At 44.4% G+C, this 12397-nt stretch overlaps 1 protein-coding gene across 1 annotated transcript in view; it reads right to left on the bottom strand.

Moving 5' to 3' along the window:
• The window catches only part of LOC132380871 (uncharacterized), an 85407-nt gene that overhangs the window by 67594 nt on the left and 5416 nt on the right, over nucleotides 1–12397 (bottom strand). The window contains exons 4-6 of the mRNA XM_059949789.1: nucleotides 12265–12344; nucleotides 11638–11709; nucleotides 2656–2842 (exon numbers count right to left, since the gene is read on the bottom strand). Of these exons, the coding sequence (XP_059805772.1) occupies nucleotides 2656–2842; nucleotides 11638–11709; nucleotides 12265–12344 (339 nt within the window). The remainder of the gene's footprint in view (nucleotides 1–2655; nucleotides 2843–11637; nucleotides 11710–12264; nucleotides 12345–12397) is intronic.

Genomic DNA, 12397 nt, shown 5'->3' with positions numbered 1-12397 from the left:
TCTCTTTCTGCATTCAGTGTCCCCCCCCCCCCTAACCATCATTCCTACAACGATTCCCCATCATGAACTTTTCCTGGAAACATCTCTGGATCAGATCCCAGTTCCTGGGTTCCACATCCCTGATAAATCCTTCCCAATCCCGTGAACAACTGATACTTTTTTCTCAAGCTTCATTTACAGAATTAGCAGCAGGATGTGTCTATGGCTACAGAATGCGCCAATCCTCTGTCCCAATGCCCAGCAGTAACCAAGCTTTTTTCGCTCTCTATATCAAACCCGTGCTTCATTCTGACCAGCATACACTCTCCTTGCTCTGGTATTGTGGGACCCAGAAATGCCCCAGTCCAGAAATTAACAGAGAACCTGAAGAGAAGGACTTTAAAAGACAAAAACTTGCTCTGAATCAAACTTACAGCGTGAGGCACAGAGAGTTAGCCAGCAGGAGATCAGCAGATGCCTGGTGTTCATTGTTCTCACAGAACAGTATAGATGCTGATGGACCGAACAAAGCTTCCCCTCCTAGTCAGTATGTTGTGAGGAGCAGTCGACAAGAAAGTACGTGTTGTGCAAAAGGTGAAATACAGAGGTGTGATCACAGGCAGAAAGCCACAGCGCTCGACGTCAAATGCGGACTGACTGATGTCAGAATGTCACCTCACACCAAATAAGAACAATAAGAGCAGGAGGATTTTTGGACCCTCGTCCCTGCCCCCGTTCAATGAAACTCTGACTGAAGTTTTATCTCATCACCACAGTCCTGATCAAAGGAACAGAAAAGCCAACATGAAGTGGTGGATACGGTCCAGTCCATCACAAGAAAATCCCTCCCAACCACTAAGCAGATCTCAAGGAGCACTGCTACAAGAAAGCAAACATGCATCATCAGGGACACCTACCATCCAGTCCATAATCTGCTTTTATTGCTGCTGTTGGAACAGAGGTATGGATCTCAGGTTCCACACCACAAGTTTCAGGAACAGTTATACATCAGACTCCTGAACCAGCGTGGGTAACTTCTCACATTGCAACTATGAATTGATTCCACAACCTATGGACTCACTTTCAAGTATTCTACAGTTCATCTTTAGAGCATATGAGGAGGAATGTAAAACACGGAATGAGCCAGGGACAGCGGAAGCAGTAAAACCTATCGAATGCTAAAAGACCTCAACAGAGAGGATGCTTGTTATGGTGGAGGAGTGTAGGACCAGACGACACAGCCTCCAAATAGAGAACATCAATTTACATTGATCCAACACAAACTCCATTCTATTCTCCATTTGCCTCTTCCTCTGCCTACCTGACCAAACAATCTCATCTCCCCGAATTCTGAAGCTTTCGTACAACAAAGTGAGGGATTGAATGCTGATCCTGTGGATTGTCAGTGATGAAGGGATTAAAAAACTATAGAACACCGAAAGAGCCAGGGACAGGGGAAGCAGTAAAAGCAAATACATTCTTGTAGTGGAAGGAATGGAGGCTGCCATTTTATGTGTGTTCTCTACAGCCACCATTTTGTGAGCTGGCTCCCCCCTGGGGATGGTTAGATCAGAGCAGCGATAAGTAGATGCAGTGGGATCGACAATCTGATAAATGAGCGATCATTTCCAAATAAACAGCTCTTTTTGATTTTGTCAGACTGACAGGCTTATCAAAAAAACAGCATGTGTGACCTGACGCAGACTGAGCTGCATGTTTGGATGAACAGTGTTGAACAAAGGAAGAGACATGGGGCAAGAGCAATAAATTAATACTGTTTGTGGCCTTGTGCCAGATCCAGTGAGAGGCTGGCACAGGTCAGTCAGGTGAAACAGATCCAGTGACAACAAAACACAACAGATTGATCAACAAGAATACGAATGAAGGGTTTCAGCAGCTCGAGGTGTGTGGGACCTTGATGAAAGACTTGCAAAGTTGTAACATGGTGGCGGGAAGTGTTTGAGGTTGTGAAACAGAAAATGGTGCTGGAGTGCAGTTGTCTCTGAAGTTAAGAGAGAAATCACATACAGACGGGCAGCAGGAAGTTCTGCTGTCTCACAACTCCAGCAAACCTAATTTCATCCTGGTTTTAGATTCCAGCTGTGTGGAGTTTGCATGTTCTCCCAGTGAAGGCACGGGTTACCCAGGGTGCTATTATTTCATCCCAGATTCCAATGATACAAGGGCGGTAGGTTAATTGTCCACTATAAATTGCCCCTACTGAGAGGGTGAGTGGTAGAAACTGGGGGAGGTGATGGGATTAATGAAATGGTATTGGTGTAACGTGGTGTTTGATGGTTGGAGTTCGCTCAGTGGATCAAAGGGACGATCTCTGTGCTGTTTGACCCAATGGACAGCAGAGGAAGTCAGAGAATGGACAGGGCAGCCGAGAGAGCAGCAGACAGAGACGCTGAAGGAGACAAAGAGCTTCATGGATGTGGACAAGCAGAGAACCCGGGAGTGACCACAATGCACGTCCACTCAACATGTCTCAAATATTTGTTACTGCTCTCTACTCAGAGTTCCCCATTACAACTGGTCTTGCCCACCAAGCAGACATGAGAGAGCTCAGAGGAGGGAGGGGCCCCTCCACATCGAGACTCTACATCTGCTTCTGGAACGATGGCGGCGTGCTCAGACACAGCGACCACTCCTGTGTATTTGCTCATCCTGTACGTCTATTTTCCATCCGCAAGTCACTGCTGGAGATTAAGAACATCAATGACTGCAGGACTACCCCAGCAGCAACTTGCTCGATATTGACGGAGCTGGACTTGTTGCGTACATTTGTGCCCAGACTGTGCGCAGCCCTAAAAAAGTATGGTTGATTGCTTTGGATATTTAGTGTAGTGATCACAAGACCCTGTTGGACAAAAAAATACTGCGTTTGGTTTACTCGTTCTCTGCAGAGACCAATGACGGGGGATTTGCATTGACTGAGTTGTTGTGTGAACAAGATGTGCTGCTGGATTTCCAAATGACCATTTGGCCCATTGAATCTGCTCTGCCATTTCATCATGGCTAATCTGTTTTCCTCTCAGCCCCAGTCTCCTGCCTTCCCCCTGTATCCCTTCATGCTGTGATCAATCAAGAATCTATTAACCTCTGCCTTAAATGTACATAAAGAATTGGCCTCCACAGCTTCCTGTAGCAACAAATATCACTGATTCACCACTCTCCAGCTAAACAAGTTCCTCCACAAATCTGTTCGAAGAAGATGTCAATCTATTGGGTCTTCAAAACTCCACCCGCAGAAAACATCCTCTCCACAGCCACTCTATCAAGACTTTTTACAATTTTGGTAGGTTTCAATTAGGTCATCTCTCATTCTTTTTATTTCCATTGATTACAGGATCAGAACAATCAAACGCACTTCATATGACAAGTCAATTTATCCTGGAATAACTTTCATGAACCTCCATTGTTCTCTCTCCAGTTTCAGCACATCCTTTTCAAGATAAAGGGCCCAGAACTGCTCACAATACTCCAAACACAGCTTCTACAGAAAGACCATTATGTTAGCAGTGAACACTTTCCCAGGGTGTTACACAAGTTTGCAACATTAACCAATTCTCCTTTGTCTATTCCTGCTTGTTATATCTTCAAAAAATTCCAACAGATATGTCAGGCAGGATTTTCATTTGAGAAAACAATGCTGACTATGGCCTATTTTATCTTGTGTATCTGAGAACCTTGAAAACACATCCTTAACAATTGAATCCAACATTTTCCCGACCACTGAGGTCAGACTAATTGGCCTTTAATTTCCTTTCTTCTGCCTTTCTCTTTTCTTGAAGAGTGGGGTTCCTTTTGCAATTGTCCAGTCTTCAGGAACCTTTACAGAATCTAATGATTATTGAAAGGTCATTACTAATGCCTCCATAATCTGTTCAACCACCTCTATCAGAATCTTGGTGTGTACACCATCTGCTCCCGGTGAGTTATCCATCATCAGACCTTTCAATGTCCCAAGCACCTTCTCTCTAGTAGTGGTAACTTTACACATTACATGACCCCCTGATACCTGTAACTTCCTCCACACTGTTAGATTCTTCCACAGTATGACTGATGCAAAATACTTATCCAGCTTTTCTGCCATTTCCTTGTCCCCATAACAGTATCATTTTCCAGTGGTCCAAAATCCACTCTTGCCTCTCTTTCACACTTTATGGTCCTGAAGAAATTGTTGGTATTGTCTTTAATATTATTGGCTAGATTTATTCAACATTTACCTACTTAATGACATTTAGTTGCCTTCTGTTGGTATTTAAAAGCTTCCCACTCCCCTAACATCTCGCCAATTTTCTGCTCTATTATATGTCCTCACTTTGGACCTCATGTTGGCCTTGACTTGCTTTGTTAGCCATGGTTGTGTCATCTTGCCCTTAGTATACTTCCTACACTTTGAAATTTATAAATCCTGTGTCATCTGAATTGCTTTCAGTTATTGCAGCAATTGCATCTCTGCCATCATCCCTGCCTGTGTTATTTTTTTCTTGAATCAGTACTGGACACCTCCTCTCTCATGCCCCTGTGATATATTTAACTCCACTGTAATACTGTAAGATGTGATTTTAGCTTCTCTTTCTCCAATTTCAGCGTCATTTTGACTACATAATGATAAGTTACCCCTCAGGATTGTTTTACTTTAAGCTCTCTGATCAATTCTGGTTCATCGCACAACACTCAATCTAGAATAGCTAACCCCTACAGGGCTCAAACACAAACTGTTCTAGAAAGATATCCCATAAGTTAGAAATTGCCCCTCTTCGAATCCCACATCAACCTGGTTTTCCCAATCTACTTGTATATTGATGGACCTTGTGAGTACTGTAACATTGCCCTTTTGGCAGGCAATTCCCATCTCCCATTCCAACTTGTAGACCACATCCTTACCTCTGTTTGGGCATCTGTAGATAACACCCATCAGCGTCTCTTTACCCTTGCAGTTCCTCAGCTCTAACTACAACAATTCAACATCTTCTGACCTTATGTCACTTCTTTCGAATGATTTAATTTCATTTTTTATCAACAGTGCCATGCCAGACCCTCTGCCTTCCTGCCTATTCAGTGATACCTACATCATCTTTGCCAATCTGTATCTGTACTACAAGTTCATCGAACTTATTCCATTACCGCCCGCGGTCAAATATGACACCTTTAGTTCTGTATTCACCTTTTTCAATTTTGAACACCTTTACATTACAGCTCTTCCGGTTTACTGCAATTTTTATCTATCGCATAGGTCTCCCTGTTAGGAGTCTCACTACACATTACATCTATTTACATCTGATAGCGCTCATCCTCCGCATTACCATTCCAGTTCCCAACCCCCTGCTGAGCTAGTTTAAACCCACCCAAACAACTTGAGCCAACCTGCCCACAAGGATGTTGGAGATCCTCGGGATCAGGTGTAGCCTGTCTTTTATTGTACAGGTCATAGCTGCCCCAGGAGAGATCACTAAGATCCATAAATTTCAACCCTTGCCTCATGCTCCAGTTCCTCAGCTACATATTCACCTGCCAAATCATCCTATTCTTTCCCTCAGTGGCACATGGCACAGGCAACAATCCAGTGATCACTATCCTGATGGTCCTGTTTCTCAGCTTTCTACCTAGCTCCATAAAATCTCTCTTCAGGACCTCATCACATTATTTACCCATGTCATGGTGTCAATATGTACAAAAACTTCAGCTGCTCAACTTTGCCCTTGAGAATGCCACGGTCAAGAATCGAGATATCCCTGATCCTGGCATCAGGGAGGCAAGATACAATTTGTGTGTCTCTATCTCACCCACAGAACCTTTTCTCTTTTCCTCCGATGAAGGAATCTCCTAGCAATACTGCAGTCCTCTTCACCTCTCCGCTCATCTGAGACACAGCATCAAACTCAGTGCCAGAGACCTGGTCATTGTGGCTCCTCCCTGTTAGGTCATCCCTCTCAATAGTATCTAAAGTTATTATTGAGGGGAATGGCCATAGGTGTACTCTGCACTGGTTGTACATTTCCCCTCCTTCTCCTGGCAATCTCTCAGTTACCTGTAATCCTGGGGTAACTACCTCCCTCTAGTTCTTTTCTATCTCTTTTTCATTCTCCCACATGAGTCAATGGTCATCGAGTTGAGCTCCTGTTCCTTAATATGTTCTCTCAGGAAGTGCAACTCGGTGCACCTGATGCAGTTGTGTTTATCTGGGAGACTGGAGGTGTCCCAGACTTCCCACATACCACACGGAATACACTGTCCCTGTAACCATTCTCACTATAATATGTGGATTGTCCAAATCAGATTTCATGCTGGGTTGGGGTCTGAGCCCTCCTGTCTGTGCTGCCCTCCAGTGTTCACTTGGTGAAAGAACAAGCTGGACCAGGACAACTCAAGACTTGGGCGATATATTTTTATTTCTCTTTGTGACTGTATGTTGTTGGTATGTGTTTTGCACCTTGTCGTTTGCCTCTATTCGTGTATAATTGAACGATAATTAAACTTGAAACTTGCTCTTGAACTTAAAACTTGCAACTTCATTTGGTGCTTGGAGAACAAACATTGGAAACAAGTACACTTCAAAGTGATCAAAGTAAGCTTTATTATCAAAGTAGATATATATCACCATATAGAATCCTGAGATTTATTTTCCTTTGGGCATGCTCAACAAATCTAAAGAATAGTATCTAAAACAGGATCAATGAAAGATCCTCCAGAGTGAAAACAAAAAAAACTGTGCAAATGTAAATATAAATAAATAGCAAGGAATACTGGGAACATGAGATAATGAGATAAAGAATCCTTAAAGTGAGATCTTTGGTGTAAGACATTTAATGATGGGGTAGTGAGGGTAGGTATCCACATTTACTCAAGAGCTTGATGGTCGAGGGCTAATAACTAAAGCAGTGGAAATTGGCTATGTCACAGCTATCTAATAGACTGTGATGGGGAAGAGGCAATACTACTCCAAACAGGCACAGAGCACAAGCTGTAACTCAAACACATCCCATTAACCATCTCCACATCTCCAACCAGTCCCTGTCCACCTCTAGCTCTCTCTCTCTCTCTCTCTCAGATTCTGTACCCTTACCCACAGCCTCTCTGCCCATCTCTCTCTTGTCCTTTTATTCTCCTGTTTCTCATAGTCTCTGAGAGGACATCTTTTTCAATTTACCTTTCATTTCTCTTCAGAAGTCACTGTTTTCACATTCCTCTCTCGGTTTCTTAGTCTGTGTCTCTCCCTCTCAGTCTGCATTTTCACTCAGTTCTGAAGATCTCCCCACCCACTCTTTCTCTCTCTCACACATGTACAAACAGACACACACAAAGAGGGATATAAGAGCAGGAGTTGGCTTCGGCCCCTCAAGCAACCCAGCCTCTCACACCATTGAATATGACAGTGGATGATCTACCCCAGTCCTCAACCCCCTCCCCACCCTCCGATTGCTGTCTCCATCCTGATCCTGTGTGTGTCTGTGCATCTGTGTGCTGGGGACGGTGGAGGAACTGTGGAGTCGGCCTTTACAAGGGAGACAAAGTGAAGACTTTGCGGAGAGTGTTGTTGGAAGGCATGGTGTGGGGTCGGGTGTTCGGCTGAGAAAGACAGATTTGTGGGTCAGTGGGATGGTGTCGGGGCAGACTGGGGAGGGAAGAGAGAATGACAGTGGTGGGTGGGCTCTCTGATTGTGTTGTCTCCTTTCCTGAGCCGGTGGTAAGTGAGGACACAGTCCATGAATGGGAGGTTGCTTTGTGTGACAGACTGGGCTGCATTCACAACTCTGCCATTTCATATTCAGAGCAGTAGCCATACAAATCTGTGATGCATCCACATAGGATGCTTGCTATGGTACATCTATAAAAGATGGTGAGTCTCACCAGGGTAGTGCCACATCTCCACACCCCGTGGAGTCCATTTTAATTGTAGCCACCTGTCTCTTGGATGCAGAGGGACAGCGGGGGGAACTCAACATGAATCATTTCATTTTAATTTCCAGTGGGAGTGGTGTAACAGTTGAAGGGGGCTGACGGAGGAGACCATCTATAATTTGAGCAGCAAACATGTCTGATGTCCACTGTGAGGCCAGTTTCATACTCAATCCATCACTTCGCGTGGGCAGAGTTTGTCCTGACGTGCACATGAGTGGGGTCCACGTAAGCTCTGTAACAACTGGCTGCTGGAAGGTGGCCAACTCCAGGATTCATTCCAAAGGTTCCGGACATTCCCTTTTCTGAAGTCTAGGTGGGACATGGGTAAGACTCACCACCATCACTTTTATCAAGTGTACAAGAAGAGCACGACCAAGAGGCAGAAGTCTGAGATGAAACATTTCAAAAGAATCTGCTCAGCTTAGAGTCATACCTGGACCTAGCTGTTGACTACCTGCATTGTAGCAGACAGTGTCACGGTGTGTGCTGGGAGACAACTGAACCCAGGTGCAGAGGAGCGATAGACTCCCATGTGGAGATAGAAGATGAGTTCATGCATTGGAATTCCAACAGAACATTGGTGGCCTGAGCGAGCGACTCTGTGAAACAAATTATTTTCGGAACACAATGACCCACCATTAGGTGTTAATTGGGAGTCCACTTTAAATAATCACAGGATGTAGAAAAATAAGCTTGACAAGATTAAACAGAATGCACAAGGCTTTAACCACTATAGGCTGGACAACAATTAAGAGACCCACAGTACTGATGAAAGACAGAAGTACCTACTGAGGGATCAGCCCCTCAGGAGATCACTCAGAGTAGTCTTTCGCTTTAGGGAACAGTTCATACTGTGCACTGCTACTCAACCGAAAAATGGCAGGACACCACAAACTGCTACCTGACTCTGGCTCCGACACTGCAGATCAGCTGAGAGTCAGTAACTCAGCTCAATCTAGTTTTGGAAAGAGAGTACGTACTCTTCATTCACATCTTGGATGTTTTCAGATGGCAGTGGGCATTACAAGGGTTGGGTTGCATCCTGGACAAGGATGATCATGATTTAATTTGATGTTTTAAATGCATAAATATTTGTCAAGATTGAACTGAGAACAGTGTGATTATTGTAAAACAAATAAATATGCACATGTTTGACACAAAGTGAAGCGCCACCTACACTGCCCCATCACACTGCCCATTCACAGGTTAATCTGTGTGATGAACCGCACCCATCTCTCCATGATTCCAGAGGTGATGTATGCTGGAGTCTCGCACAGCTTCTCCTCCCCTTCACCACTTGAAGCTGGTGAGAACCCTAAGGACATGGAGCAGGACCAGGTGAGGTCAAAGGTCCCGGTAATGTTCAGAACCAAGGGCAACACACTCAAAATGCTGTAGGATCTCAACAGGTCAAGCAGCATCTATGAAAATGAATAGACCATGACGTATGTTCCTTACACGGGATTTCAGGTTGAGCAGTAATGGTGAAAGATGAGTTAAGGAAAATCGGTCCCCGATTCCTGCATTCAATCCCCAATGGTCCCAAGTGAACTTGAAGCTGATTCCAGCTCATTGCCACACACCACTTTAGCCCTTCCCTCAACCTTCATTTCATCAGTTATTGCTGGAGTAAGTTCCCACTTTCCCAACCACTTCCCGCAACATCCATAAAAAATCCACAGTTCCCTGTTTATGGCTTTGATTCCCAGTAATCCTCTCCAGGCCCACATATGTTGTCACCATTGTAAGTGTAACCTCCAGGTTGAGTTGGTTGGGAAGAAGGCGAATGCAATGTTGGCGATCATTTCTAGAGGTATAGAATATAAGAGGTGGGATGTGATGCTGAGGCTCTATAAGGCATTCGTGGAGGATTGTGTGCAGCTGTGGACTTCTTATTTTGGAAAGACTATACTAACATTGGAGAAGGTTCAGAGAATATTTACAGAATGATTCCAGGAATGAAAGGGTTACTGCATGAGGAATGTTTGGCAGTTCATGGGTTGTATTCCCTGGAGTTCAGGAGAATGAGGGGGATCTCATAGAAACATTCCAAATGTTAAAAGGCCTGAACAAGTTAGATATAACAGAGTTATTTCCCATGGTAGGGGAGTCTAGGACAAGAAGGTATGAATTCAGGATTGAAGGACGTCCATTTAGAACTGAGATGCAGAGAAATTACTTTCGTCAGAGGGAGATAAATCTGTGGAATTTGTTGCCCCAAGTGGCTGTGGAGTCCAAGTAATTGGGTGTACTTAAGGCAGAGATAGATAGGTTCTTGATTAGCCAGGGCATCAAAGGGTTTGGGTGAAGGCAGGGTAGTGGGTGTGACTGGAAAAATTGGATCAGCCCATGATTGAATGGTGGAGCAGACTCGATGGGCCAAATGGCCTACTTCTACTATATCTTATGGTCTTATGGTCCCAGTTTCCCTTCTACACCCGGGTGTGACCCAGCCCAGACCGTGTCTGAATCTGGTCCAAGAGCAGCAGACCTGGGACTTTGATCGGCACAGACCGTGACTGGAACTGTGTGTGGTGTTATAGTGGATGATTTAAACCTGAGCCAGATCGATTGAAAAGGTCGTGTGTGTTGGCTGGTTTGCTGCATATTGACACTGAGGCTGTGAGCTGGCTCCAGATGCCTCAGGGTCCATGTGTGTCAGCTCCATGACATTTTGCTCTGCTGTGTGATGAACTGAAGCTGAGGCTGTGGGCCTGCTCCGGATGCTCCAGGGTTTGTGTCTATGGGCTCGCTTTCATCCTGAATGCTTTGGCTGGCTTTTATTGTTTGCATGATTGGTGTGATGTTTCTCTCTCTCTCTCTCTCTGCACATTGGGTGTTTGTTAACTTTCTTTTTTCATGGGTTCTTTTGAGATTCTTGTGTTCTGACTGCCCATAAGTAGATGAATCTCAAGCTTGTATAATATATGCACACTTTGATAATAAAATATACTTTGAACTCTGAACTGTGATGTGTTGGTGAAGGGAGTCAAATAGGGTGGAGTCACAGAAACAGGCCCATTGGCCCTCCATCTCTATGGCTGCCATTGAGTCATTGCTCACATTCAAACAATTTGCCTGTGTCATTCCCAAGTTAAGCACATGTTTTATTGTGTTTCTACTAGTATGCTGTGAGGTATTTTAATTTTAGCAGTTTTTCTGCAAATGCAATGTTTTCTCATCGTTAAGCCTCATAGCTTAGTGTTTTGGTTTCGGCTGAGATAAGGACTATTTGCTCAGGCTGGGAATGTTGTGTCAGCCAGTCCGGGGAGGTTTGGTTGGCAGGAGCAGTGGAGGAGAACACAAGGGAAGATGCTCAGTGAACACTGTTCAAAGGCGAGTCACTGTTGCAAGAAGTGCTTCGTGTAGCCAAATGGTTCTCAGCAGGAAGAGCCAATGCTCCTGAGTTAGCCAGTTCATTCAAAATGGCTTTCAAGGGAAGTTCCAAAGGTGACTGGTGTCTTCCATGCAGATCATGGGTTCAGCAAGTGAGAAATCAAAGATCCAACGTTTATCTGCCCATTCAGACTGGCTTAGCTGTGCTGGACCCTTTTCTTTTCCCTCTATTAACTGTTAAAGTTTTAATATCAGTAAATATAACTCCACTTTATTTTTTGCTGGTGCAGGGTGTTATTCCCTGGAAAATAATAACTTTGCATGGGGCAGCATTTACAGAGCATTTACCACAATTTTTATTCCCGCATCAGAATATTCCAACTGTCCTGTTCAGTTGAATACAAAACGTACCAAACCTGGAAGTTCTGTAACAACTGTGAAGAAGATAGACATTTCAAGTGAAACTATGAGTAACACGAAAATCTACAGAAAGTAAATCACGGTTAATCAAACAGAGAACTAAAGATGCAAAACTGCGGGTGAACACTGTATAGATATGGACTGGCATCTCAGACAGAATACGTTCCAATCAGTGCATCACGGGAAATACTAAAGTGCAAAACAATATTCGTGAAGGTTTAGTGGGACCAGACTCTGGTGTGTCCAAATGGACTGAAGGTATTTCTGCTCGAGCCATACTTGACACAGGTTCTCAACTTACTTTACTTTATAGATCCGTTTACAAACGGTATCTGACACATTTACAATTGATGCCACTCGGTGCCTTTGAGATTTGGGGGCTTAGTACTGATGACTACCCACACAATGTTGTTGTTGAGACTGGAGTTTGCAGAAGCAGATTTTGGAGTAACTGAGAGTATTAATATGCAGTGGTGGTTGGAACGACCCCCGGTGACAGGGACCTGTGGTTGATTCTGGGATTGTTCAGATTACATGCAGGCCTTGCATTCAGTTTGCCCCAAGGACTGTGAGTGGTCCCTGGGTGCCCTCTTTCAGGGGTAATGTGTCTGTCATTACCCTGTCAATCTCCCTGGGGGGCTGCCAGACACTGCGATTCTTCTGAAGGTCTGTGTCAATGATGCCTGTCTCCAGTGGGTCTGTGGGACAGAAAGCAGAGGTGACAGGGCCTGTACTGAAACCATTCCCACTT

Source organism: Hypanus sabinus, chromosome 25, assembly GCF_030144855.1.
Source record: "Hypanus sabinus isolate sHypSab1 chromosome 25, sHypSab1.hap1, whole genome shotgun sequence".
NCBI classification, from domain to species: domain Eukaryota; kingdom Metazoa; phylum Chordata; class Chondrichthyes; order Myliobatiformes; family Dasyatidae; genus Hypanus; species Hypanus sabinus.
Note: the sequence above shows the minus strand (reverse complement) of the source record. Positions and strands in the feature narration are given on the sequence as shown.